The sequence below is a fragment of the Myripristis murdjan genome, chromosome 20 (assembly GCF_902150065.1).
Source record: "Myripristis murdjan chromosome 20, fMyrMur1.1, whole genome shotgun sequence".
NCBI classification, from domain to species: domain Eukaryota; kingdom Metazoa; phylum Chordata; class Actinopteri; order Holocentriformes; family Holocentridae; genus Myripristis; species Myripristis murdjan.
Genome location: NC_043999.1, coordinates 13,700,491 through 13,727,628, shown reverse-complemented (window position 1 = coordinate 13,727,628; position 27,138 = coordinate 13,700,491). Strand labels below are relative to the sequence as shown.

General features: G+C 42.4%; 2 protein-coding genes across 9 annotated transcripts in view; one reads left to right on the top strand and one right to left on the bottom strand.

Annotated features, from left to right (window-relative positions):
• The window catches only part of ccdc191 (coiled-coil domain containing 191), a 14,661-nt gene extending 3,802 nt beyond the window's left edge, over positions 1–10,859 (bottom strand). The window contains exons 1-13 of one of the 3 annotated variants that reach the window (XM_030079058.1): positions 10,852–10,859; positions 8,811–8,849; positions 8,576–8,711; positions 8,299–8,457; positions 6,988–7,166; positions 6,603–6,826; positions 5,219–5,363; positions 4,897–5,087; positions 4,039–4,288; positions 2,801–3,231; positions 789–880; positions 307–389; positions 64–165 (exon numbers count right to left, since the gene is read on the bottom strand). In XM_030079058.1, coding sequence (XP_029934918.1) covers positions 64–165; positions 307–389; positions 789–880; positions 2,801–3,231; positions 4,039–4,288; positions 4,897–5,087; positions 5,219–5,363; positions 6,603–6,826; positions 6,988–7,166; positions 8,299–8,457; positions 8,576–8,711; positions 8,811–8,849 — 2,031 coding nt within the window. In that variant the 5' untranslated portion in view covers positions 10,852–10,859. Of the gene's footprint in view, positions 1–63; positions 166–306; positions 390–788; positions 881–2,800; positions 3,232–4,038; positions 4,289–4,896; positions 5,088–5,218; positions 5,364–6,602; positions 6,827–6,987; positions 7,167–8,298; positions 8,458–8,575; positions 8,712–8,810; positions 8,850–9,556; positions 9,739–10,466; positions 10,505–10,851 lie in introns of those variants that run through there. The other 2 variants (XM_030079059.1, XM_030079057.1) reach the window with 2 other exon arrangements.
• On the top strand, positions 9,980–27,138 carry qtrt2 (queuine tRNA-ribosyltransferase accessory subunit 2). Of its 6 annotated transcripts, XM_030079063.1 has the most exons (10): positions 9,980–10,158; positions 10,386–10,400; positions 10,489–10,695; positions 10,881–10,936; positions 14,554–14,630; positions 14,771–14,980; positions 15,181–15,380; positions 18,828–18,997; positions 24,354–24,462; positions 24,615–27,138. In XM_030079063.1, the coding sequence occupies exons 3-10, from the start codon at positions 10,493–10,495 to the stop codon at positions 24,865–24,867; spliced, it is 1,278 nt and encodes a 425-aa protein (XP_029934923.1). In that variant the 5' UTR covers positions 9,980–10,158; positions 10,386–10,400; positions 10,489–10,492; the 3' UTR covers positions 24,868–27,138. The 6 variants fall into 6 exon arrangements, with proteins under 6 accessions (XP_029934923.1, XP_029934925.1, XP_029934921.1 ...); XM_030079065.1 differs by lacking the exon at positions 10,386–10,400 and having other exon boundaries at positions 10,492–10,695; XM_030079061.1 differs by lacking the exon at positions 10,386–10,400.

Below are 27,138 nucleotides of genomic sequence, written 5' to 3'. Positions count from 1 at the left end.
AGACTCATGTCTTTGGGTCTCAATGTGTGCTTGTGCTCTCATAAAATATGAAGTGTTTCTCACCTCTCTCTCCTGCCTTTTCTCTTCTTTCCTCCTCTCGGCTGCTCTGTGTTTCTCCTCCTCCTCCTCCCTCTTTCTCTCCTCCTCAGCCGCTTTCATCTGAGCCTGAAAAAGTTATTGTTTCAGACTGTTTCACCTCCCCAACACAAACTTCTACCCGCACAAACCAGGCTTGTCCCACAGAAACCAACAAGCAGCCGTCTCAGATGAGCAAAGCTATTTTCTCTATACCACTCCGTCTCTCACCAGCTTTTCCTCTTCCTTCTTTCTCTTGAGTTCCTCTACTTCCCTCCTTCGCTCTGCACGTTGATGAGCACGCTCCTCCATGGCTTTAGGGACAGAGGGAGACAGGTGAGCTGAGGTATTTCTCTGCGGTACAACAGCAACTCATCAGCAGATTCTGCTGTATGTGCATTTTTGAGCATGTATAACCCTTCCTATTCTGACCACGGAGCTGGAAGTGCTGCTGCCAGAGAACTTTGTGCTGGTTTTCTTTCTTTTGCAAAGGTTACAGCCCCATATGTCTGATTCAGGGCCATGAAATTAAATTTCCCTTTTCCATTATACACAGTGACAAAGGGGCTAGAGCATTCTGTGCAGCCATCTCTTTGGAAGCAGATGTGTGGTTTTTGGAGGTGTACTGGTGTATGGGTACATGTGTGTGTGTGTGTGTTTGTGTGTTTGTGTGCTAAGCTCCAGAGGCTCAGCGGAGGAATCTGCTGACTGACCCATGATGATGGGATGGGGGCAAGGCTGGCGGGTGACTGCTCTCCTGGGAGGTGAGCAGTGGTCATCAGATTCTCCAGTGACCCTCAGTGCCCTGCAACAGCAAACATCATATGAGGAGCAGGAGGAGATGATGCAAAGCACATCTGGATTCAGACAAACCTTATCCCAGCCAGCTCCTTCAGGAATCTGTCCCCAGATTAACCTCCCAGATATTCCCATTGCTTTGTACAGTCAGCTTTGAATAAGCCAAGTACTGAAGAGACACATTTTCAAGGTCAGTCGATGTGAACCATCCAGCCCATGGCTCTCTGTTGGTGTGTGGTATAAAACTTGAACAGTATCTGCTGAAGAAAAATTGTGAAACTGCTTGAATTGAATACAAATATTAAGAATTTTTCAAAAGCACTAAACTGTATTCACAAATATTTAACTATATGAACTACAATGAATACACAAAATACTGTGGATATCTTGCAGATGTTGACTTGCAGCCACTTTCGCACAATCCAATAAATTGTGCATTGAATTTAATGAGAGAAATCAATAAGAGATAATGGCTTTACCTGGAGTCACCTCATTTGTGTGCTTAATGAAAAGATTAAATACGGTATTACTGGGTATTACATCTGAACAAGCAAAAAGCAAACAAAAACAAAAAAAAAAAAAATCTACTTTTTTTCACCTGTGCATATCAACCAGGATGTCCATAGAGACACAGACCTGACAATTCACTTCACCACTGGTTTCCTTCTCCCCTGCTCTGGCTCAAAGCGAAACAAGCTTTTAAGAAACAGCTGCAAACGCGCCTGTTGTTATTTTATTATTTCCACAGTATAGACAGAATATTGAATACTTTTACAGAAATCTTCGATGTGATATTGTACACTTTGATATTGCCATGTTGATATTTTATAATAAGTCGTGCAACACTACTGCATTAAAAGGTTCCAGTGAAAACTTTACTGTTCCCGTGGTAAAAACACAGTAGTGCTTGGACTTTATTTATTTATTTATTTATTTATTTATTTTTTTGCTGTTTTGATGTATGCTTGTTGCCTTTGCCATTGTGTATTAAATGTGCTATCCATACAAATCCTGTACTATCTGACTGTCTAACTATCTAACTTGACTTGAAAAGGATGGCATAAGGAGTTCATACCAAACTGCATAACCTCAGGTGACGTGTACACCTATTCACTATAATGCCAAATCCCTCTCTGTAGCCCTGCAAAGACACGGTTGTTGTGCCTTTACCAATCCACAAGACTGATACATCCTCCCATGTGATTTTTATCTTCACTATATGTGTAACCTTAACTATAACTTGCTTTGTGTTTTAACCATCTGGATCTCTAACAGGTTACGTTGCTGAACAGTAAACTCAGAAAGACCAGATTTGCAGGTCATGAAATGTTTGCAGTTACTGCTGTTGTAAATTTTCAAAACTAATGCGCGTCAAATAGTTCATAATTATTCTGATTAAACCTTGAGTCAGCCTTCAGTGGGGAATGCCGAGGGGGACCTGGTATATTACTTTAATAAAACTGATCCTACATTGGCCTGGAACTGTCCCACCTCAATTAAATTATTGTTTCCGCAAACTACCTGCATGCATAACCATTCTCAGTTCCCTCCAAATCCAGCTTCCATCCTCCAATCTTGGGGGTATAACAGCAACAGAGAGCGCTGTACTGCAAGCAAACTCTGTAAAGTATAAGTTTCCAATTTGACCTTGGGGGCGAGTTAAATACTCCCAAATGGGAAACAATTCAGTTGCTGAATTGAGGAGACAGATATTATTACTACTCAATAATTTATAGCATTCTAATAAAAGTAATATTTAAACAGGGATTGCAAATAATATAAAAGTGGGGCAAGGAAGCACAGTCAGCCTCTTTCATCTCACTTCTGCTGATGATAGGTAACGCTTACAGTTGAGGTACATGGCTCTAAATAGACCAATCTGCGGCACACCCACATATACAGCCCGGGTGTCTCTCACTGACCCTACCTCTGTTTTTCGGGGTCAAAGTTGAGCCCCTCTGGCCTGGAGGGGGCAGGAGGTGCCTGTTGTGTCAGCTGTGCAGTTCTTTGCACGTCCAGTTTCACTCTCATTATGGTCTGCTCCTCCTGCAGCTGTGCAATTTGCTCTTTTTGCTCCCTGAGGAGCTTCCTCTGCTGGGTGATGGTCTGCTGCTGGACGGCGTGCCTGTGCTCAAAGTGGCTGCCCAGTGACGCTGCACGTTGAGAACAGGTGGAGCTGGCACCACCGCCCGCCTCACCTCTCCGTCGTGCCCGGCGGAGCTCGCCAGCAGTCAGCGCCGCATGCCGTCGGCTCACCTGCCAAGGCTGTGTCGGCTGGGTCACAGCACCCACCGGGAGGTTTTCCTGATGTGCTGGGGGAGCAACAGGGGCTGGACTGCCTGACCTGTGGTGATCTTCCTACATGAAAACGGACAGGGAAGTGGTATTACAGACGGCAACAAGATAAAACCTGCCCAGAGCTTAAGGGAGCACAACATACACACCAATCTCCTATAAGTATCTCAGGTCAGTTTAATCTCTGCTGAGCTCCAGGCATCCTGATACAGGCAGCAGAGGCCTGATAACAGGCATGGCTTCCCATGACTCCTCCACCATGAACTGCACTGCCTCCTAATTCATCTCCCGTTCCCTTTCTTCTGTCCCTTGAGCTCTGTTCCACTGTCCTCTATCTCTTATTTCTCTTGCACATTCTTCCCATCTGTTCTACCCTCCCCCTCCCTGCATCCGCTATATTTACACCACTCCTTTCCCTTTTCTCTCACTCTGGTGATACCTAGCAGGGTTGTGAATATTTCAGCAGCGAAGGCTTCTCTCCCTGGATGATTAACTCAAAAGTACAGGTCATTTCATGAAACTGAGAAAGAGAAGTTGTTTATTCAGTTTATTGCCAAGTATAACAATGGCAATATTTTTTTCTCAGCACTGTGAAACTGTGGAGGTAGAAATCAAACTGTAGCAGGCCAAGACAGTTTCATATAGTAATGGGAAATTCTGACACTCACTGCCTTGCTCGTTGGCCTTTAGAATTAGCTGCCTATTGTACAGCTGATGGTTTATTCATGATTCCAGTCACTCTATCACCTTTGGCTTTTGACAGTGTGATTTGCAAGGTTTTTTCCATTGGACACCATTAAACATATTGTTATAAGTTACATTTTGTGCATTATTGCTGACAACAATTGGATTTTTGCGAGCACCTCTCACCTTTTTAGTGGTCTCTGGTTGGTCGGATGCCTCAGCTGGAGCCATCAGTGCCTTACAAGCGGTGCTTTTGGCAGTGTTGAGTTTGCCTGCTGATGCAGCATTGATCAGGGCAGCCATCTTGTGCCGAGTTTCCTCCTGCCGGGCCAAAATCTCTCGTTGCTCCCTTTCCATCCGACACCACAGCCGCCAATCATTCAAACATCGCCTTAGCAATCGCCTCCGGTTGTTCTCCGTGGCCTGCTGGCATCGTCTGGAGGACATGAAGAGTTGGGTCATTTTCCTTAATCTTCACTAATTAGTAGGGCTGGGTGATATGAACAAAATCACAAATAATATCTTTGACCAAATACCTCAATATTGATAGTGGCATTACTGTAGAGATGACTATTGGTATTTTCATATTTACACACAAAAGATTTTTACTAAATAGTCATTAATAATATGGTCATGGTGCAAATAACTTAACAGTTACAACAAATTATTACGCTCAGAAAATTGCATCGCTTTACTGTAGTGCATCCTTTAAAACCAGGAAAGACAACACTAATGCCATAACATATTATTACAATATCCGCAGTCCCAGATGAGATTTGGTCTCAAATCATGATGTCGATGCAATAACAATATACGGACCAGCCCTACTAATTAAATACCATGAATTATTCGGTTAGGGGAACAGGATGTAAATGTTTTGTCAGTCAGTGTGTTTTCCTAGAAACTATATCAATGGACAGTCTCATGCTGTATAGGTAGGCTACCTTCTGCCATTTATAATAAAAGACGCTTTCAAATTGCAACAGGATTTTCACTATTATGGGTTCAGTGGCGTATCCACAGCCTACTGTTTTCAGCCCTTGCCTGTTTTCTGCTCGCAGCTCCTCCTCTGTTCTCTCTTCCTCTCGCTGCTTTTGCTGTGCCCACACCAGTGCCCGCCACGCTCTCCATGCTCTCAGCTGTCTCTTCCAGTCACTGAGGGCTGCAACTTTACCCATTCGCATCCTTCGCTCCAGCAGCAGCGAATACCATCCAGAGAAATGCCTCTGCAGACACTAAAATGTGCACACAAATCCGTGCATGCAGCCACACCAGCTATGGTGAACATTCTCTCAAATGCGCATAAATAACAATAATGGGAATGAATACGGATACTGGCACCCACACACAGGGTACAAATGCCAACCTTGAGATTGTGTATGTGAACCAGGGTTTGAATTTGCTGCTCTTTGTACAGCCGCTCCTCATCCTGGTGCTGCTGTTTTTTGGGAGGTGGAGGCCCTGACTGGAGGCTCCTGGCTGCACTCTGCCTCTCCAGCTTCTCCCTCTCTCTGTGGGACACACATGGCACAGAAATACTTTTTGTTATTTTGGCTTCATTATAATTAAAAGGCACAGTGAAAATTTAAATTGGTGGCAGCATCACGATTACTACAAAATGAGTGCAGGTGCGTGCATGTTATTCGCATATTTTTTTCTGCTTTAATTAACAAATAAGCACATCATGAAGGTTGGCATCGAACATATTTGCAATTACAGTAATGGCCATGGCCTGGGTCAGCACATGCAGGGGGGGAGAAGTGGTTACATAACAGCATTGTCCAACGAGCTGTTCACTCGAAGCGCTGGGTTAAATGCTTTCTTGCAAGGGGACTTTGATAGCAGTTGTTTGCACAGTTCCTACTCTGTCTAGAAAAGAATGAAAAAGTATGGAATATGATTTTGATCATTTCCAGGTCTATATAAATATAGAAAAGTAGGAGAGACTATGGAAAAGTATTTGGTTTCCAGACTATGGTTGTATTAACAGTTTTCTAAAACGTATTTTTCTAAAAAGCCTAATTCGGAAACTGCAATAATAAATTAGTCATACAAGCAGCAGATTTTGAGTTTGTTCAGTTTGGAGCAGACAGCTGTTTGTTTTCCACTGAGTGGGCGGGGCAGAGAGATTCAAACACCTGTCTGTATTACAGTGCACAAATCAACCGTGGCGCTCGCTGTGCCATCTCATCCAAGGCCACCAGATGGGAAATGCAAGTTTTCTTACCCATCTGAAACTCTAAAACAGAGGAAAGAGCATGGTGCAAACTGTGTGTGAAGTCATTCAACATCTCTAACATGAGTGAGGCAGCCACCACTAATCATATGGGAAGGGAGAAGCCATGAGGATGTTGTCAAAGCATCGTCAGCATCCGGTGTCTCATCATTTGTAATGAAGCTGCCAGCACATTTAACAGATGGAGCATATACACTCATGATGAATATGTAGCTATTAGTAATCTGAGATGTTAAACATAGTCTGAAAAAAATCCACCAAATGCAAGTCAGGAATTTTGGACTGGAAAATGTGTAGGAGCCCTGTGTTTAGGCAGGGAGCCTTTTAATTGAATCTTGAATCTTCTCTAGTCATTAAGTAATCATAAATCCATTCAATCTGTTTCAGAAAGGTGTTTATGTGGCTGGTCGCACCACAGGTAATGCAATCAGATAGGAGATTGAGGGTACTTTCCAATGTGGGGATTAGATGTTGCCACATCAGCAGGGGTCAGTGGTTGCTGTGGATACCATACCTCTGTCTAACCATCTGTTCCAGGCTTTTCTTCTCCTCCATCTGGCGCCGCAGTCTCACCATCTCCTGCTGCAGCATCTCCTCCTGCTTACGTGCCTCGTGCCTCCTCCTCATCTCCTCCTCTCGCTCCCTACGTTTTGCCTCCACTCTGGCCGCCCGCTGGGCCTCTTTCTCTCTCTGCTGCTCCAGCCTCTCAGCGTCCCGTCGTGCCCTGTTCTCGCGCACCTTCAGAGGCAATCAGCAGCAATCAGTGTGACTGAGAACATGGCTTAGGGGCCCATTGTTCCAGCTGCTTCACTCGGTGCCAGTCAGTGGGTTTCTCTAACACTACAGAGCGTCACATTTCATTCTAAGCCCCTCGGCATCATTCTGAGGACGAACTGTACCTGCTGATGCCGTGCCTCCATGCTGATGCTGGGGTCTCTCATTTTCTTCCTATTCTGTTCGGCGTCTGATGCCAGGCGCTGCGCTGCTCCAGAGTCTAACACGTCATGTTCCATCAGGTCTTGAAGGAAGCTGTTTATCATGCTGTCCTCCTGTTCCTCAGCCAAGTGGTTGTACAGCTCTGAGGATGTATTGTGAATTTAGTTGAAATCAAACCATTACCTGCTCACCTCCATATCAGCTGAGACTGCACTGAAATTTCCACAATACCAAACACCAGCGCCTTAGACCCATAAAATGTCCATCCTATTTATGTTGCACCCACAGTCCAGCTGTTTTGAAACATACTTTTATGTTTTTATGTTTTTTTTTTTTTTTTTTTATGTTATGCTGCAGAGGCTGTTTGGAGAAATATGATGGACATATTGGAGTTGTAAAATGGCTCTTAACTCCAGTCGTTTGGTAGGGGGCTGAGAAAAATTATGTTGGCTAACTCAGTGTGTGTTTGGTGGTGGTGCAGACATTTATGGAGTTTAAACTGATGTGATGGTGGGTAGATATTAGCGGTGTATCTACGGGTATCAGAAAGTCAATTTACTGCATTTAATGGTCTTTTTATAACATCAGGTTAAAATGACTGAGTTTTGGACAAATCATCTTTTCCTCAGTCAAATAAGATGTGCAGGTAAGTATTAAGGTAAGTACTACTATACTATATTTGGTCCAGTGCAATGGCTGGTTGGTTATTAACTAGATGCTTCTATGAACTATTCCTGTAACAGTTTCCTTTGAGTTAGATATCAAGGTGCTACTGTAATAAATCTGACTATTTTCTACAGAACTTAGGACAGGGTGAAGGATTTTCTTGAATTTCTCTGTATTGGTAAGAAGGACAGGTAAGTATAAAGTATTAGGTTATGCAGTGGACTTAGTTATATAACATCAAATATGTTTAAAACCAATAGAGGAAATTGTTTAATTTTGACAAATAGAAATATATGGATATTAAAATGTTTATGTTGAAATAAATTCAAATTTAAGACTATTCCATGGGGGCATGATATTCATAAAACTGAATTTAAGATATTTTAACACTTTGGCTAATGACTGAATCTTCATTTTGGGGTAAACTGTTCTAAAAATATTGTATGTATCAGTCATCAAAGTATTTAACTACAGTCTCAGTATCTTCTCCCATCATTTGGCCCAGATCAATTCTCTTCAGAGACATTGAATCTGATATAGTCTTGATTAAATACGCTCAGCCTCAGGTTGCTTGTAGGGATACAGTAATCTCCATCTATGCTCAGTACCATCAAAGCTGCTGTAGTCCAGGGCCGTGGGCTGAGCAGTAGCCAACACAACAGGACTGCTTCTCTCAGCGGAGCTAATCAGGTCATCATCTTGGTCCGGCTCCATCTCCATCTCCAGCCGCAACTTCTTGTTCATCCAGTCACTCAGAATAGCCTGAGCTGCAAGACAAAGCAACACAAACACCTGCAGTCCATTGTTCAGGTCTACTGCAGCTCTCACTATTCTCCAGGTAACACCTCCCCAGAGAATTTCTATTATTTCAGTGGGCTGACCTACCTTCACTGTAAGCTTCATCATGATCTTGCAACTGGTCAGTGCTTTGCAGTGCCACTGCATGGCTGTTTATCGCTGATTTAATTTTCTTGTGGGAGAAAACTTCTGACACAGCAAATGCAGAAGCCATCTCCACTCGCTGAGGGAGGAAATTTCATTAATGGAGTGTATGTGGGCAAACAGCTTAGAAACAAAAATAAACACACACATGCATAAGAGGAGGCGAAAAGGTTCTCACCTTCATCCACTGATCAACATCACCATTCTTCCGGCGCATCTGTTAAAACAAATTAATTTTAGGCTTAAGCTGATGCGATGTGTAGAGGAGCCTGTGAGGGCTGTGAGAAAGCAGGTCCCTGTCACCTCTGCCTGCTTGTGATGCCCAGACGAGTTCACAGAAGCTGTAAGCTGCGGGCACAGTGTGCAAATTGAGGCCAGAGCCGGTGCCTGGTGTCTGCGGATTATTCCAGAGGAAATCTTAGCCATTCCTCTGAAGGGACAGATTACTTCAGCATCATTTCCCAGGTGTCAAAAAATCAGTGCAATACTGGCGGTGATGAAACTGTCCCTGGCCTGACTCACAATGCACACATCTGAGTATCTTGGAGAGGTCATCCGTGTGTCACCTCTAAGCCTTCCCCAGATGGAAATAATCTGTTTATTCACATAGAGCTCAATTTATACGCACTTTTCTTTTATTCAGAGATGAAAGAGAACGATTTTACACTTTGGCTCTATCTCACTGGGGGATTTAATATTCCGAGGTAAGGTCTGAAAAGTATAATACAGTTCAAACACATGAATATTTGATATTTTCCTCTCTGATAAGCGGACGTGCTGAGGTGCAACTGAAAGAGCTCTTCGGGTTATCATCTTGAAGGGGCTCTCCTCTTTCCTTTTCCCCCAACAGCGACGATAAAGTCTAAGACGATCATTGCTGCTGTTGGCTTCTTGGCTTTACATTAATGCAGAAACCAAACTCACCGTCTCTGCGGATGGTGTGCACCCCTTCCAGCTGAAGAGATGAGGATTGTGGCCGGGGAAAGTCATCACCACTTATGCTACACCTAAATCTCTTAAATTACGATGCTATAATCTAGCTTTATCCATCACCTACAACATATCGGCCTCTATTTGCATTTTTATCTTTTTTTAAATTTAAGTAACTACAAAGAAGACAGGGGGAAAGTCAAAGCTGTACTAGAGCTAGCTAAGTGTGCTGAGCACTCTGGGTAATGTAGTAAATTAATCATTTCCCAAGGCTAACGGATTTACCGGTGAAACATTTATGGACTACGTTTCCCAGTAGGCTTTATTAGCAGCAGAAGCGTCTCTTTGGTAACCATGGTAACTTAGTCTCCCTCTTAACCAAGGCAAGATAGCGTGTCGAAAAAAAAACAAGAAATGAAAAGAAAGAAAGTCGGACATAAAGTACAATTTTGAAAGAAAAGGACTTGTTTTCACGGCGTTTTACTCGTTTCATTTGGACGCGCGAGTCAGTAGTTTGTTTCCCCGCGGCTGCTGCTGATGACGACACATTTACACGACTTGTAGTTCTTTGCCTGTCGGGACTTCTTGTAGGCTTGGTAAGCGAAATGTGCTGTATTTTTTAGCCATATTTCTGTTCACATACAGCTGGCGTTGCGTCTGTTCTTTGTTAGATATCTGAATGAGAATTACAAAGGGGTTTTAAAACGCTGAAATATCCGTACACTCAGAGTTTGCCGGAAGCTGTGTGTACATGCTAACACGTGAGTGGCAGTGTTAGCTACGTGGCTCATACAAATCACACAACGCCGGCTATTCAAACTAGAAGCCGGTTCTTTTGGTAAGACAATGCAGTGCAAATGTTGGGGGTATTATTTTGTTCGTTTGTTTCTTAATTAATTATTACTTAAGCCGCGCTCTGTCCGCAGCAGGATGAAGCTGGAGCTGTCCCGTGTGGTACAGGGGGGGTGTCGGCTGGGCGTCCTGAAGGGGCTCGGCAGGAGCGGACAGCACTCCCTGGAGGTCCCGGGATGTTTGCTGTACACACGCTGTGGCACAGTGCCCCACCTCACACAGGACACCCTACACACTCTCACCAACCTTCCCTCGGTTACTCAGCTCACTCTGTCGACAATGTAAGACACCCCAATCTCTCTCTCTCTCTCTCTCTCTCTCTCTCTCTCTCTCTCTCTCTCTCTCTCTCTCTCTCTCTCTCTCTCTCTCTCTCTCTCTCTCCTGCATGCTTATATTGTGTGTGTGTGTGTGTGTGTGTGTGAAATTGTCTTGCTTACATTTCTGTTTCTTCCTGCCTGCCCTCAAGAGCAGAACACCAGGAAGTACTTGAGGACTTCAAGGATGGATTCAGGAAGTTTGCAGGTACTGTAAACAGTAAACACGCCACTTTTTCTTTGTGTGTAATACTTTATTGAAAAAAAAAATGTAAAGGGGGAAAAAAAAGTAAAAAAAAAAAAAAAAAAAAAGTAAAGACACAGGCCCCGTTTACACGACAACAGTTCTGATAAAAACTGAAAACTTTATCCTTTGTGTTTTTAAAAAGTTCCCTGCGTTCCAATAGTCATACTTATATTCTGTTATACTTAGATCTTATTCTTTATTTCTATTTTTTTATTTACTTAATCTGTAATCTGTGGATACTGCTGAAGAAAATGTGAATTTCCTGCGGGATGAATAAAGTATCTACCTACCTACCTACCTACCTACCTACCATACTATTTAGTAGGGAAAAAAAAGATTTAGTATGTCCCAATACATAGTATGTCAGATGCAGTATGCCAAGAGTACCAGGATGTTCTACTACATCCGGTCAGATTTCACAGTATGGATTTCAGCATGCTGCTCTGGCCGTTCTGACCCACAATCCTATGCGCAGCGGACGCTACGTCGCACTGACTGAGTTGCGTGTACAAGCCACGCCCACATACGGAAGACAACAAAACACACATATCGCACAAAACTCGTTCAGTGACAGCAGCAGCAACAGGAAGACAGAAGATCAGAAATATGACAGACGACAGCGCAGTATGAAACAGCACCGGCATTTTCACAACAACATTCAAATTTGCCGCTACGGACGGCAGTGGAAGTGAGCAAGAGGGTCGGACTTCAGGGACGATGTATGTAGTGTGTCCCAATAGTATGCATACGCGTGCACATTTCATACTAAACTACATACTTTGTAAGGGCAGCTGCAGTACATACTAACAGTAAAAAGTATAAGTATGTGATTTGGAACGCAGGGATGGATCCACAAAAACAACTGAAAACGCTGTAGTGTGCATGCCAGGCCAGTGGGTGGCGGTGTAACTTTGCAGTGTAACACCACAGAGTAGCACCGCGCACCTGCGTACAAAGCACAAACACAGCTTGATAGTCCACCATTGTTGTTTTCCTGTTCGCGTCAAAGTCACACACGAAGTGGGGCCGTTTCGTCATCGTTTTCACAAGAATTTCGTTTTGCCAGTTTACACGGCATGTAGTGGTGTTATCAAAAAATTCCACTCTGGAACCTGGTTTCCAAAGTTTGCACCTAAAACGCAGTTGTCATGTAAATGAAAGGCCAAACCGCAACAAAAGTTTACTGTTCTTTGTAAAAATTGTTGTTGTGTAAACGGGGCCACAGTTTCAGCACAGTCCAGTTGATAAAGTCGCCGTTCCAACAAGTTCCAAGGTGTGTGTCTTTTCTGTCTCCTGTCTAGTGATCTGAGTCTTTTCACGTCAGTCACAGGTTGATGAAGACCACATCACAGACTTGGTGTACAGTCCACAGCCACACCTCCTCCTCCAGATTTTTGTTGCTACTGCACACACAACTGTCCGATAAAATTCCTGTTTTCCTGTTTTCAAAACAAAACAAAAACCTGTACATCACTGCATTGTAGTTATCATTCACATTAAAACACTGGCTGTTTTCCCCCACACATCAGACCTAATAATAAATGTTCAATTGTTTCATCGTCTACACAGTTATCTATAGGGAATCTTTTAGTTTTTCCAAAGCATCGCTCAGGCTGCTCGTCTGCCAACTGAGCCACATCATGTCTTGTTTATTTTTCTGATCACTTTTCTCTGTAAATGTCTTGAATACATGTCTGGTAGTCAGAATGGTCTACATTGTTGTCGGCAAAACCACCGCCATACACATTTTCACACATTTCATGTATGCATTTTTACTGGACATATTGATCCAGTGTGCAATATGAGTCACAAAATCATTATAAATAAGTTTGTTGTAAGGCACAGAGCTTTTTGTTCTGCCTTTCTTCTTTGCTCCAACTCAGGGCTTCACCGATCAATGTCGCTTTTCTTTGAAGACTAGATGCAGTATTTTCACAAAAAGCTGTTTTTTTATGTTTAGGACCCTGATGTGTCACCCCAAGTCCTCCATCTTTTTTACTTTTGTATAATAAAATCCTTTTGGTGGTTCCTCGTGTGAAATTTACTGCAGTTTAATTTATTTTCTTTATTGTATGCACTCTGCTCTCCTCTCTTATCACATTCCTTCCAGAGAGTAGCCTGAATAGGATAGCAGAGGATGAATATAAACAGTTCATGTGCTGAGCATCACTGGCGAGACTTAAACCATAACAGTACGCCTTTTCAGCGCATTCAGGCAGTGTTAAATGACGGATAAGACATCATCAGCTTTCAAATAACAAAATCACTAAAGCTCATATTTGCCGCATTAGAGCAGAACTTCTTTTATTGGATACTGATAGAATACCTGAGAAAGATACCAAAGAAACCAAATGCACAGCGATGTGAGCTTTTTTTTTTCCTGCAGTTTTACAAAGTTATTAAAATGGCTTTGATGCATGCAGTTAAAAGTTGTCAATCTGCAAATTAGTGCGGCTCAGGGAGCTTAAAAATACACTCACAGAGGATTTATACTTTGATCAAACATTTCAAGGTTTTGACAGACTTTCATTTTCAGGGGATTTAGACAAGCGATGTTCAGATATTGCATCTCTCTGTCAAAGTTGTCTTTCTGATCCCCTTAATGGGTCAGTCATGTTTCATTTCAGAGGAATGTATTTTCAATGTGCCGTGTTCACATTCTGGATCGTGATATTCCTGTGCATCCTCCGTAAAGGCTTTGGTGTTCATTTAAAGAGTTTTGTCTCCTTGCGGGGGGGAATTTGAGTTACTTCTGGGTCACATGGAGGGCTTGATTTATTTTTCTGTATCTAACCTTTTTGCTGTTCTGCTCCAACCCATTGCCTGTTTAGCCCTCTTGCCAATTTTATAGCCATTTTTAATCTCTACCACCTCAGAAGATCCTGCACCTGGGTATTTTGGTGCTCACAATCCTGTGTGGGTATGACCAGGGGATTTGTGTAAATGTCATACATGCCTGGTGCACACATTCACTCTGAGTTGCATTTTAAAGTAATGTGCATGTAGTACACAGTCCACATTCTTTTCACTGACTGAAATTATAAGGAGGGAGTTAAATTGCAGTGCTTCTAAATATGTTGTCGAAAAGCTGATTAATGCAATGAGCTTGATTCAAAGCAGTTTCTGTTTTGTGTAATTTGCCCCAGAAGAGTGACCTCATTTGCCCATCTGTGCAATGACACTGAGCTCTACCCTGCCTTAGGCAACCAGATTTGATATTAGAAATGTAATTACTGCAGCGTCACTTGTTGTTCACCGCCAGAGGATTATTACAGTTTTTAATCGAGAGTCCCAGAAATTGAAAGCTCTGATTGGATAATTAGAAATTAACTGTATTTGCTGTTGGTTCTTGCGTTCATGTTCGGTCACCCTTTGATCTTCTGATGCTGCTGGGTTCGCTGATAAGACCACAGCTCATTCCTCTCTGGAGACTCACAGATGAGAAATTAACATACAATAATGAACTGACTGGCTTCTTCACCTTGCTTAGTCCATTTTCTGACTAACGCCTTGCCTTGTTTTGTTCTCTTTGAGTGAAGAGTCACCTTACACATTGATTGTTGTTCTGCTTTGTGCAGGTCTTCACGATACAGTGTTGTACTGCTCACTTCATGATCCCGTGACCCCGTGCCCCGCAGGTCACATCACCAACAAGGTCAGACTCTCTGCACTCTGCACAGACACTCAACATTTCTTTTGAGAAGAATTATCCTGGTGCTAATCTAGCATCAACAATGGCACTGATGTCACTCCAGTGTCTTCTCAAGTGAAAATATCTTGTCTCGTTGTGGTCAGACGGTGTCGGTGTGGGGCAGCGGCGGGCGGATAGAGCTGACAGTTGCCAAGTTCATGGCTCTGCAGAGGACAGTGCGGCCAGACTGGTACCAGAGTATGGCAGACGGAGAGACCTGGCAGAGCAACACCTCTCGCAAAAGAGTTAGAAAATCAGTGGATCGAACTCTGGCCCACCTGGATGAGTGTCTGCTAGTGCACCACAAAACACAGGTACACAGACAAACAGCAATTTTCCCAGTCGACCTAAAGACTTGGATGCAATTTTGATGAAGAGGCGCACTGAGCCTATTTATCATTCTTGTCCTCTTGGGTGCCAGTATCCATCATTTTCTGTCTCCCTCAGTCTCTCTGCACGTTTCAAAGATTTCTCTCTATCAGTTATTTTACCCAGCTCTCCCTGTTTTTGTTAGGAGTTGCAGGGAGTGGCGGTGTTTGGGGTGGTGGAAGGAGGAGACATCCTGGAAGAAAGGGTGCGCTCAGCCAAAGAGACAGCCAAGAGGCCCGTGGCTGGATTCTGTCTGGACGGCCTCCAAACGGGCTCTATGGATCAGGCGCTGAGGATCCAACTCATTGCTGCTGTTACCAAGGAGCTGCCTGAAGGCAAACCCAGGTTGGCAGTACACATGAATGTGTGACTGAGTCAGTAGGGAAGCTCCAAAATGTGAATGGAATACAATTGCGAGGAGAGAATGCCTTGTACCTTCACTTTTTCAGTGCTATGATTTCTTTGTAATTTTTCCTGCTTCCCCAGCGTGTAAATGAAGTGTAACTACATAAACAGTCAGTCAACATCAGTCAAACACAAGGCAGCAGGTGTGTGTAGTGGGTGGGTGGGCATACTCTGTCCCTTCTAATATCCTCTCCTTCATTACCCTGACCTCAGTGAGAAAAGAGAGATGTACTTAGAGGCACATACTGCATTTATGCCCTAGATGAAAACCAAGATGTAGCAATGCACCCCTGCCTTTAGGATAATGTTTTTGCATGTTTTAACCCATTTGCTACAAGTCACATATTTTGCATCACTACCAACTTTTCAAAGCATGCCATAGTATATAAATCTTAATGTGTTTTTCCTACCGTCTAGTCAGCCATTCCTTTCCTATCTTTTCAGTGCGGAGCCTAAAATCAACTTGCAGAGACTTGAAACTTTATTTAGATAGGTAATCTGTCATCCTGCATCCTGCCAAGGTTTCTGTTTGACAGAGTTTCTTTATTGTTGGTTCACCATTTAGTTTAAGGCCTGCATTCATCCGAGAAGGCCTTACATTGTCTGATGCATTCACTTTCAGGTGCAAAGTTTTGACAACTGTGACTTCAAATTGGCTGCCGAGCTGTATGGCATTCACATGCTATTATACACATACACATACACATAATATGCAAACTTTAGCATTGTGGAAAAAGGATGGTGTGGCGCTCTCTTGCTTGTGTTTTTCCCTCATTTATAGATAACACTTGAATGCACCTTTCCCTCCTATCACACTCGGAAACCCACACAACAAAATACATGTTTCTGTCAGAAAATAATCCCTGAAGAAATGACCGATTTACAAACATCGTTTTGAAACATCCCTGACTTCTAAATCTCGGCATGAATGTCAACTGGAACAGCGGGGGGTTTTTAAAGTCAGTTTATCGTCTGAACATTTGAATAAAACTAAATAAACAGGGAAATCAGCTGAGTATTCAAAAATCTGCAAACGTATGATATGCTTTGAAAAATGGTTGGCAGTAATGTAATGTATGCATGTGGTGCAGCAAATGGGTAAAACGAGCAAAAACACTGGCCCCCTAACTGATCCTCAAACTGAACTCTTTTGTACTTAATTCAGTTTTATTCAAATTCCTCTCACAAAACCAAGTAACCGATTCCCGTATTTCATCACAATTTGTCACTACCCAGCTGTGGCCATCTGTGTTCTGTCCCGACTGCAATAACAATGTGACCTGCAGCATAGCCAGGTCCAGTTGGGGACTTCTGGTGAGTGGGTGGGTGTTTGGGAAGCAGTGGGGTGTGGATCTGCACAGTCAATTAGTTATGTTGATTAATTGCAAGTGGAAACCCAGCAGCTCTGGTGGCAACTCTCCAAGCCATCCACAGTCTGCCATCTCGGCTTAACCTTCAAGGATAGCACGGCTGGTGTCATTTAGAGCTATAGCCCATTTAGTGTTGTATGTGTAGTTAGCATTTCCCATGTGTTTGCAGTGCATGTCGTCTGTTTATTATTGACTTTTTATTCATAACAGGAACAATACAAAGTATACAGCTTCAAATCTAGCTTGAAATGAACTGCTGTCCCACCTACAGTAATACATTGTTAGGCAGCATGTCTCTGATTATGTCTTCGCAGAGGCTTCCATTTCTCAGACGTCAGGTGAGCCAGGCGCAGCATGAGAGTGCGCTGATATGGAAACACTCAACTCAGCAGTAGCATGCACAGAATCTCTAAAGGGCAGGAAGTAAAAAATTAAAAAGGGGCACCTCCTCCATGTGCTGAGTTGCATGCACAGAGTTTCTGAGAAGGCAGTTTTTTTTTTTATTTCACAAGCTTCAACTCAAGGAGGACGTAGTGTGGCGTTGTTTACGGCAATAAATTATCTAGCTCAGGCAATATTCATGTTTGTGGAAATTGTTTGTCAGTGTAGAGAAATGAATGGAAGAAAACGGCCCCTTCTGAAGGCAAGAAAACAAGTCCTGTTATCTCAAACTGTACCGACCATGCAGACAATAGTAGGAATATTGTAAATAAGGGTAGCCTTCTCCAGCTGTCACAAAAAACACAGGAATTATTCTTAAGCCTGGGTTTATGTTTCTGATATATCATCTTTAAATGCCTGAGAAATTGTCTGTGGGTTTTCAGTTTCAAAGTAGTGTTGCCTGGTAAACTTATATAATACTTTACTCTTATTATAATGTAGCTTGAATAACCACATCTTTTAATTGCCTTTTTCAGAATGCCTATCCTCAGCTATCATCATTATGGATGTCAACATGCAAAATCTGCCTCCTGTGCACAGTAGAAAATGTTCACTTTCTGAATTTCAGTATTTATGCACTCTATCATCACCTAGTAACAAAGTAAGAGTAAATAACTTTAAAAAAGGTGATCAAGTGTTCATAATGTTAAACAGAACCTAACTGTATGGAGTTCAGGGGGCCGTGACGGAAGCAGTTTAGGCATATCAGAGTATCACATAGAAGTAAAATGTAAGGAGGGAATAGATAACACTGAAAGTAGAGCAAAGCATTTTTTTCAGGCAGCTTTTAAGGTTGTGAAAGGGACTAAAGCTGCATGCGGCGCTATGTGTGAGTCAGGGAGCCTGGTTTGAAGCTATAGCTAGGTCAGTGTGTGACAGTGTGTGGACAGAAGAGCAGGAATGGGTGGGTGGAAATTGGTGTTAAGTTTGGGGCTAAATTTAGTTGCTGTGAGTTTCCTTGGTGTAGAGAAAAAGTCATAATACGTGGTACAGCTTTCTTTCTTTTAAAGAGCCATTAAGGTGCATTTGGATTGTACAGTTTTAAACACTTAAAGCTCAGTCTGCATTTGCTGATGCATTTTTGACCGGAATATCAGGGTCTAGATTTTATTTTGCGAGTATGTTTTTTCGACTCCACTTGAGCTGGCCTGGGTTTTAGACCTGTAGTGAGTTGCTTACTCAGTGGCCATTAGACAGACTATCATCCTGCCCTACTCTATGCCTTTCCACTCCTCTTTCATCTGTGCTTTCTCTCATAATGCTCACTAAATGTCCCAGAAACCATGGCAAGTTGTCAACCCCCGCCTTCCTCCCTGGAAGCTATGGCAACCATCTTTTGTAGCACGCTATAGGGAAAGGAAACGCTATTGGCATTTGTGTATACCTGTTGTGTGTCGCAACGTTTTATAGATCGTCTGTGTACTCATTGACGTCTGTGGGTTGTTTGTTTACATTGATTTCATGTGCAGTTCAGTGCTTAACTTTGTGCTGTGTTTGTGTCTTCTGTAGCATTTAACAACTGTTTGCTTTGTGTGTGTGTGTGTGTGTGTGTGTGTGCGTCATGCATGAACGTCAGACTGCTGCAGGGTGTGGGAAGGCCTGACGAGGTGCTGGCGTGCGTGGAGGCAGGGGTGGACCTGTTCGAGAGCTTCTTCCCCTTCCAGGTGACGGAACGAGGCTGCGCTCTCTGCTTCAACTTCGACATCACCCCGGACCCGGAACGCGCAGGTAGAGCGCCCTCTGCAGGTGTGGTGAATTACTGTGCTAAAGACTAGTGTCACAGATTTGGACCTCAATACCAGTATCACCCCAAATAACTTAGTTTTACTATTCTAACTCTGTTTTAAATCAACATAAAAAAAAAAAAAAAAAAATCAACGTAATATTATAAATTATCAATAACAAATAACATCTGATATTTTGCAACAATGCTGTAATCAAACTATGAACATTTATTTATCTACTGTACGTCATCAGCTGACACATTGATGGTAGACTAATTTTACTTTTCAGGGTATTAACTGAAACTGTAAACGCTGTTGTGCTGCATACATTTCATTTGTTGATTTTTTTTTTTTTTTTTTTTTTTTTTTACAGTCTGTGGTTAGGACACACCATCAAGACTGTCTAGTAGTGTAATGTAGAGTTTTTTGTATTATTATAAAATCAATTACTGGTTTTCTGATATGAGTTTATCCATCCCAGCCCCTCTGTCTTCTGTTTAGAAAATTGCCAGTTGTTGCATGGATATTGATCCATGAACGTAGGTTAATATACATGTGTAACCACTTGAATCACAGCATACAGGAGGAATGACATGGCTTGTTTCAGAAATAAAACTGATAACATTTTTATTATACACAAGAAGTGTAAATGCAAATGAGACCTTTTCGACTATGGTTGCTCTCCCTCATTGCTCTCACATTCCTGTTAAACCAAATGACCTTTCTGTTAAAACATCCTTGCCCAGGGCCATACAGTGTGAAGTGGCCTTTTTTTCTCTCTGTTTTTCAGGTGAAAAATGTAGGTGCAATGTAGGGAATGACCCAAAAAATGGGTGGTGGTGGGGGGTATTTTCCTCTAAGGTCCTCCACCACATGCTTCGTGTGCCTCAGAAAACTGACAACTCAATATGTGATATGTGGATAAGGAACAAGCAATTTCACCGCATGCAGTTGGATTGGAATTAAATCCCAAAGACATAATATCAAAATGAAAAACAGTGTTGTGGGAAATGCCATTCTTCCTTACTAATGATATTGCTTTCCTTGGAGCCATTTCTCTAAAAGAAAGGCACAGGGACCAGAGGGTTAAACCAGTAGTAAAAACTTCGAAATGTCATACGTAGTGGAACTTATGACAAATAATTAGGCGGGGTGGGAGGTTAACATTTTTAATGTAATCAGTGGTGTTAGGAGCAGGTGGAAGATGCTCTCTGGAAAGTCATTCACCATTTGTCACAAGGAAGAAAGAAATGGTACACTTTAAATTAAAATTTTAAATAGAATTGTATTCTATGGTAGAGTGTCATTATTATAGATTATTTACAATATAGAAATGCATTAATAATAATAGTAAGCTAGAAATGCCATTTCTGTTTGTGCAAGTAGTGTAGAGAGTGCAATAATTTACATCTTGGTCTTCTTTCTTCTTTAGGTTTTATGAGAACATTTTGTGTGGAGAGAAGAGCTCTCAATTATCTTTATATAAGTTATATCAGTTCTGTCGTCAAGTCGCACTGTTAAGGCAGTCAGGTGGTATAAATACTAGCTACCGTCTGGTGCAGATGTGGCTGTAGAATAGATTTGTTGTTAATATTGATTTAATGCACTGGCAAGCCGTTTTATTTTGCAGATTTTACACTCTGCTGTCTTGATAAGATTTGAAATATTGGCTGTATTTGCAGCCCTCCTCAGTGAGGAGTAGTCATCCTCTGCAGCTACTCGGCTACATAGCTACATGTCAGTAAACCAGACCGGTCAAGCTCAAAACATACTTCTGTAAACCTCAACAGCATCTCATGTCTCTTGTGTCAAACAAATACTGATTGGTTGAGCAGGGACCAATTTCTGATAACATGCTACAGTGTAACATGAGACTTCACAAGACTCTGTAGTGTGTGTTTCATGGTTTATGGCTTCTTTTGCTGTGCTTAAATAGGTTTCTGTTGGAGCCACACTGAATCAGCCTTAAGCAGATATATCATGCATACAGCCTGAAAATTAAAAAAAAAAAAAAAAAATCACAAAATGTCAGAAATCACAAAACTGGGTTGAGTTATACTTGTTCTTGTCTGTTTGCTCTGAATTTATCAGAGTAATGCCATTTATAATTATGGGGCCCATCAGATGTCAGCCTGCCTGCCGCCTCTTGGGCCCATAATTAAGGCTACATCCACACTAATACATATTCATTTTAAAATGCGTAACTTTTGCTGCTGACCCCCATACTCATCTGAAAAATCCAGAGTGCATCCCCTGTACGAGACAATCTGCCTCCTCTTTGCATCGGCTTGGGCATGCCCAGTGTGCGTGAATTGTCATGTGACGTGCATTTTCAGGTGTGTTAGTACGGATGGAGATTATTTCTGATACAGTGCTAAAATGCTTGTGGAGTCAAACTTCATTTTGGTTTTAAAATGCTATTTTAAAACAAATATGTATTAGTGTGGATGTAGCCTAAGATGTACAGACCGGGATGTCAACGATTTGCCGATGATACCCAAATTTACATCTCTGACAGACCTGACATGAATGCCTCCTTGCTGGCTGTAAGCGGGTGCTTTAGTGAAATCAAAACTTGCAACACAATTTCTCAAAACTTAATTGCTCCAAAACAGGCAATTTGGATTGGCAGCGGTTTCTCTGCACAGCAAATAACCTAAATCTTATCTCTGGCAATACCTCAGTATCTCCGTCCACTCTAGTACAAACCTGTGGTGCTGTGTTTGATAGTCAGCACTCATTTTATACATACATTTGGGACGTACCATGTTTCCCCCTCCAAAACATTGCTGCCGGAGCTTCAGACCATTTGTCATTACTTGACACCTGAGACATGTTTTGTTAAATCTAGGATTGATTGCTGTGATGTTCTTTTCATTTATTTTCCAAGTAGTTCTCTCAACAAACTCCAGTGCATACAAAGCAGTGCTGTACGCATCCCTATACACACCTCAATTATACATCACTTTCGCTCTGTTTTACACTGCCTTCCTGTATACTCATGCACTGATTTAAAAATCCAAGCAATTGCGTATAAAAAGAGTCTGTGGGACAACTCCAGATTACCTCTGTGATCAGATCGAGCTGCAGACACCTACCCGCTCTCCTTGTTCTGCAAGTTCATATCCTTCCAGCAACCCCATGGCAAACTTAAAACCATGGATAACAGCTGTCTGCTGTAATTTTCACCAGCTGTTAAATGCTCTGCACGACAAGTGGAAAAATGCGCCCAGCTTTGAAAGCTCTGTGAAACTTCTGAAAACCCATCTATGTAAAAGAGCCTTTGATAATTTTAGGCAGGGGTTCTCTCCTGATGTATTCACAGCTCTTTGCTGCTTTTTGCGCGTATTTTAATGCCTGTTGTTGATGATTGCTTTTTGACTGCTGGATGTTTATTTCTGCTGTCTTGATAAACTGTATTTATATTGCATGCTTTGTTCTTTTCCCTTTTTATCGCTCAAATTGTTGTACAGCTGTGCATGTCCTCATCCTGTTTTGTGTGCTTTGATGATTCCTAGTGCTTCGAGTATTATAAAAATGCATTATAAATGAAAAGCATTATTATTACTAATAATAATAACAAGCTGTACTAGGACTAATTACCACACTATCCTTAACAACACTTGGAAAAGAGCTGGTCTTGCTGAATGTCATAAATTACTAAGCACCTTCACACATTTGCTCTCGAGTTGTTTGCGTATGCCTGTTTGGGTATAATAAATTGGAAAGAATTGTGTGCATGTGCCGCTCACGGTGCCTGGCGGATGTGAACTAATAGATACAGAACTAATAGGTCTAATAGCGAAGGAAATTGTGTGTGTTTGTGTGTGTGTGTGTATTTGTTTGTGCACAGTGAGTAGTGTGTATTCTCTTGCCTCAGGTCAGTCAAAATAATTGGTCAAGAAGCCAGTCGGCTGGTGCAATGAAATCCATTTTGTATCTCATAAGATTTCCAGTAGTAAGGTAACAATTAAACCATGCCCATCTTTCTGATTGCTGTCCTGAGTACATAGGTAAGATGCCGTGTGACAAGAGCCAATGAAAATGCAATGACTCTGCCCATTGTGGATTCTCTGTTTGATACAAAAAGTTGCATTACAGTCCCCTGATGGAGTGAAGTTTGGTATTTGGTAGGATCCAGTGTCAGGCTGCATTAATCGATTTTGCACAGGGAGTCTAATGGAGTTTACAGGAGGTGAGAAAAGTGCTGGCGTCAAACCAGAAAACCTGAAGAGGTTTTGAAGTTTTAATTCCCCTCTCAACCAATTAGGTGTTGGAAGGTGTTTGTATCCCCACATCCAAATCAGTGTCCTTTTTGGCATGACAAGTCATACATTACCCATTCGCCTCCTCCCTTACTTTGTGGCCATCCAAACTCGTCTTTATCTCTGTCTCTTTCTTCATCTTTGAATCCAATTCTTTTGATCACCCGATCTTTCTTTTTTTCTCCTTCTCTCTATCATCCACCAACTCAATTTCAGCTCATGCTACTTATCTTAAAGGGATCAGAAATGCTAAAATATATTGGGCCTTACTTATTTAGTTGAAAGGAGTGCAAATTTTAACACCAAAAACATGTTAGGAACTGCTCTGTGTGCTGATGCCCGTCACAGCTTGTAATATGATCACAAACGGACAAACCAGGGTGTATCATACTTGCCCCATATTAAAGTGCCAGCTGCTAGGCATTGGTATAATTTATTTATCTATGTTTGGGATGATATCTTGGAGAAACCTCCATATGTAAGTGCATATGCTGAACTGCCAATGTTTTAGGCGTTAAATCAGCAATTCTCTTTTCACCGGGTCTGAAAATCAGAAATAGGCGAACATCAGTGGATGTTTCTTAGAGCCGTACTGTAGTTCAACTCCACCTAATTACAGCGATTCAATAGCTGCTCTCTCCATCAAATGCATTGCAGTTTTCAAACTAATTGGGTACACAATACTTAATTATAATCAGCGTGCCTTTTTCATTCTCGCCTAGCTTCAGCCACTATTATTTTGTCCCTCCACTTTCTCCTGTTTAATCATTGATTTTTTTTTCTCACTGTAGCTCTATACTGGTCCTCTGTGGAAGTGTCAGTGTACAATTTTGTTTCTACTGATGCTTTTTCCTTCACCATCCATCATTTTTCCATCCCCCTATATATGAATATCATGTCACATTTTTTCTCTGTTCTCCATCGCTCCATCGCTCCTTCTTTCATACATAGTCATACTCTATAACCTGGATTGAACTTTGAGTTGGTGTTTTATTTTTGGATCTGGACTGACGGAGCAGCATTGTATAGAGACTTTGTTTTTCATGAAAGGATGAAATTGTGGTGGGAATTGTTTTGTAGTTTTTTTGATTAATGAGATGCATGTTTTGGCAGTGTTGGAGGCGGACGAAGAGAGGGACACAGCAGGGGAGACGCACGAGAATGGAGAACTTAATCTTGATGACCAGATGACATCCTTTGAGATCAACTTGAAAGACAAGAGGTTTGTTGTGGCTATATATGTATATATAAAATACCACAACCAGGAGTTCCTCCAGGACCTTTGCTGTCAAAACACTGTAGAACATTTATGCAGGACATCATGAACTCCACTTAAACTTCAAATTTTATTTAAACTTTGCAACTTCCAACCAGGTACCAAGATGACTTCAGGCCCCTGGTGGAGGGGTGTGGCTGCTACTGCTGTAGGAACCACCAGAGGGCGTACCTGCACCACCTGCTGGTGACCAATGAGCTTCTGGCGGGAGTCCTACTCATGCTCCACAACACAGCCCACTACCTCGCTTTCTTTGGTGCTCTGAGGGAAGCTCTGGCTCAGGATACACTGGACCTGCTCAAGAAAAAAGTACTCAAGGAGAAATGTGGCCAGACAAAATCAAAGGAGTAAGATTGATAAATCCCAGATAGAGGAGAGGAATTGACATGGACATTGAAACAGGGTGTTTTGATGAGAAGAAACACAGCTCCGTTTAAGAGTCACTGGGGTAACTTGCCTGGGAAATCAAAGTATCACCTTCCACCTGGTCTGAGGAACAACTTAAGCTGTATGTGTGTGTCGTCTGCTTTCCTTTTCCATTTTCTAAAAAGCACACTGACATGAAATATGACTGTTTAGCCTTTTTAGCTCATACCAGCTGTCATGCCATGCACATTTTTGTTTGTTTGTTTGTTTTTTTACATTGAAATCTCATTATTTTCACAACTTTGGCAGCATCATGTTCTAGGAGGCGTACATAAAAATTCCACACAGTCACAAATTTTTGAACAGTCATGCCCCTCTGCTCTTCCCATCAAATAAAACTCCACTTTTTCTCCCAAACTGATGCCCCATTGGTATGTACTTTCGAGTGAACCCTCCCCGCATTGCGTCCCACTCCGGTGTCCCGTTTCAGCAAGAAATATATCACATTAAGGAAGCGAGGCGCTCTCAAATTGAAGCTGCATTGTGACTTCAAGCCTGCGTATTGATCCGAGCAGATGGTGTAGAGAGAATAAGCGGTCGATGACTGAAGAGGAAGAGGAGGGAAAGGAGCTGAGGAAGGGGCTGAGACAGAGAGAGGGAAGATAACATTAAAAAAAAAAAGTAGTAGGAGGATGGATTCTGGTGGAGTATTGACCACAGCTGTATCCCAGTGAGCCTCTTGCTGTGGTCCTATTCCAGGCCAGCAGATGACTAATGTCCCGTGGCCTCATTAACATATATCAAGAATAGCAGCACAGACCAAAGGGAGAACCAACCAGAGGCACAATTATGTCCTGCGGGGGGGTAGTTGACTCAAAGAACTTCTTACTTTCTCCTGAAAGCTCACCGGGTGTCTAATAGGATTTCCTTGAGGCTCTGTTTTGTCTTTTTCCACTAACTGTTAAAAGTTGAGCTGCTCCCCGGTGATGTCGCCTCATACTTTATTGATCGGTCAAGTTCTGTGTTTTCATCATCAAGCATCTTTCTTGTTTGCTCCTCGTGTGCTGCGTCATTTTTTTTTTTTTTTATGCTCAGTTGAATTCCTCCAATAACAAGCTTTGCCAAGCATGATAAATTGAACTCATCGCTTTTTACCTGGAGACTTTATCATATCTGTTACGTTCCGTGTGCATTCACACACACAGTGATTTCACGAACTTGCAAATCCGCCGAATCCCTGGCATTTATGATAAAAACGTGTGTCACATTATTCCTTCCCACATTTCCTCCATGAATATGTGATGGGTTGTGTCAGAGGAACAGTTCCCCTGAGTTTTCAGGAGGTTAGCAGAAGGTTTGAGTTGACAGCTCCACTGTTCCCGCTGCTGAGAGAGGATAAAGAGCATGGATAAAGATGAGAGTCCACTGCTTCCCATGCTGAGATGAAGGGAAGCGGCTTGAAGGTGAGGGACTATAATTGACTGCCAGGCTGTGCGGTGGGAAATAGAGACAGACAGAGCAGGCGGAGCGTGTGACAGATGTATGGAATTTTTTTGTAATACGTGCAGGTCACCTGAAGAGCATGTGTAAGACCAGATGGGTGTGTTGGTGGGGGGGGCTTTTGACACCAGTGTGATCACTGGTACAAATAAATAAATTAGCAGAATTGGGTTGAGAAGGATGAAAAGAGAAGTTTTTTTTATGTCCATGGGGGACTTTGGTATAAACCTAAGGCAAGCACTGACATCAGGCGTTTTTAAATGTTTAATAAGGATAGCAGTAGACAGAAGAATTTAGAGAGGAGCTTGTGACTGGAGCATTCTCAGGTCATTCCCCGTGGTTTGCCGGCGAAAATAAAAACTAGTGAACAACCATTATTTTCTCTTATGCTAACAGCTGGAATTGACACTTCACTCTCAACAGCTTGGGGAGTCAGCAGCAGGGGGGATGCTTGTATTGGACCGCTTCCAGTTGTGAATGTGTATCTGGGGGAGATTTTTATTTTTAAAAAGTATGCATGGTGGGGCTGCTCCGGTGGCTCACTGTGTGGGGCGTGCACCATGAAATACTAGAGGCGAAGCCGCAGCGGGCTGGATTCACATGCAGCCCAGACCCTTTGCTGTATGTCATCCCCTCCCTCTGCCCTGCCTTTCCTGTCTCTCTCCGCTGCGACTGTCTAATAAAGCAGAAATGGCCAAAAAAGAGTTTAAAAAAAAAAAAAAAAAAACATGCTTGGCTATCTGCATGGAGGGAGAC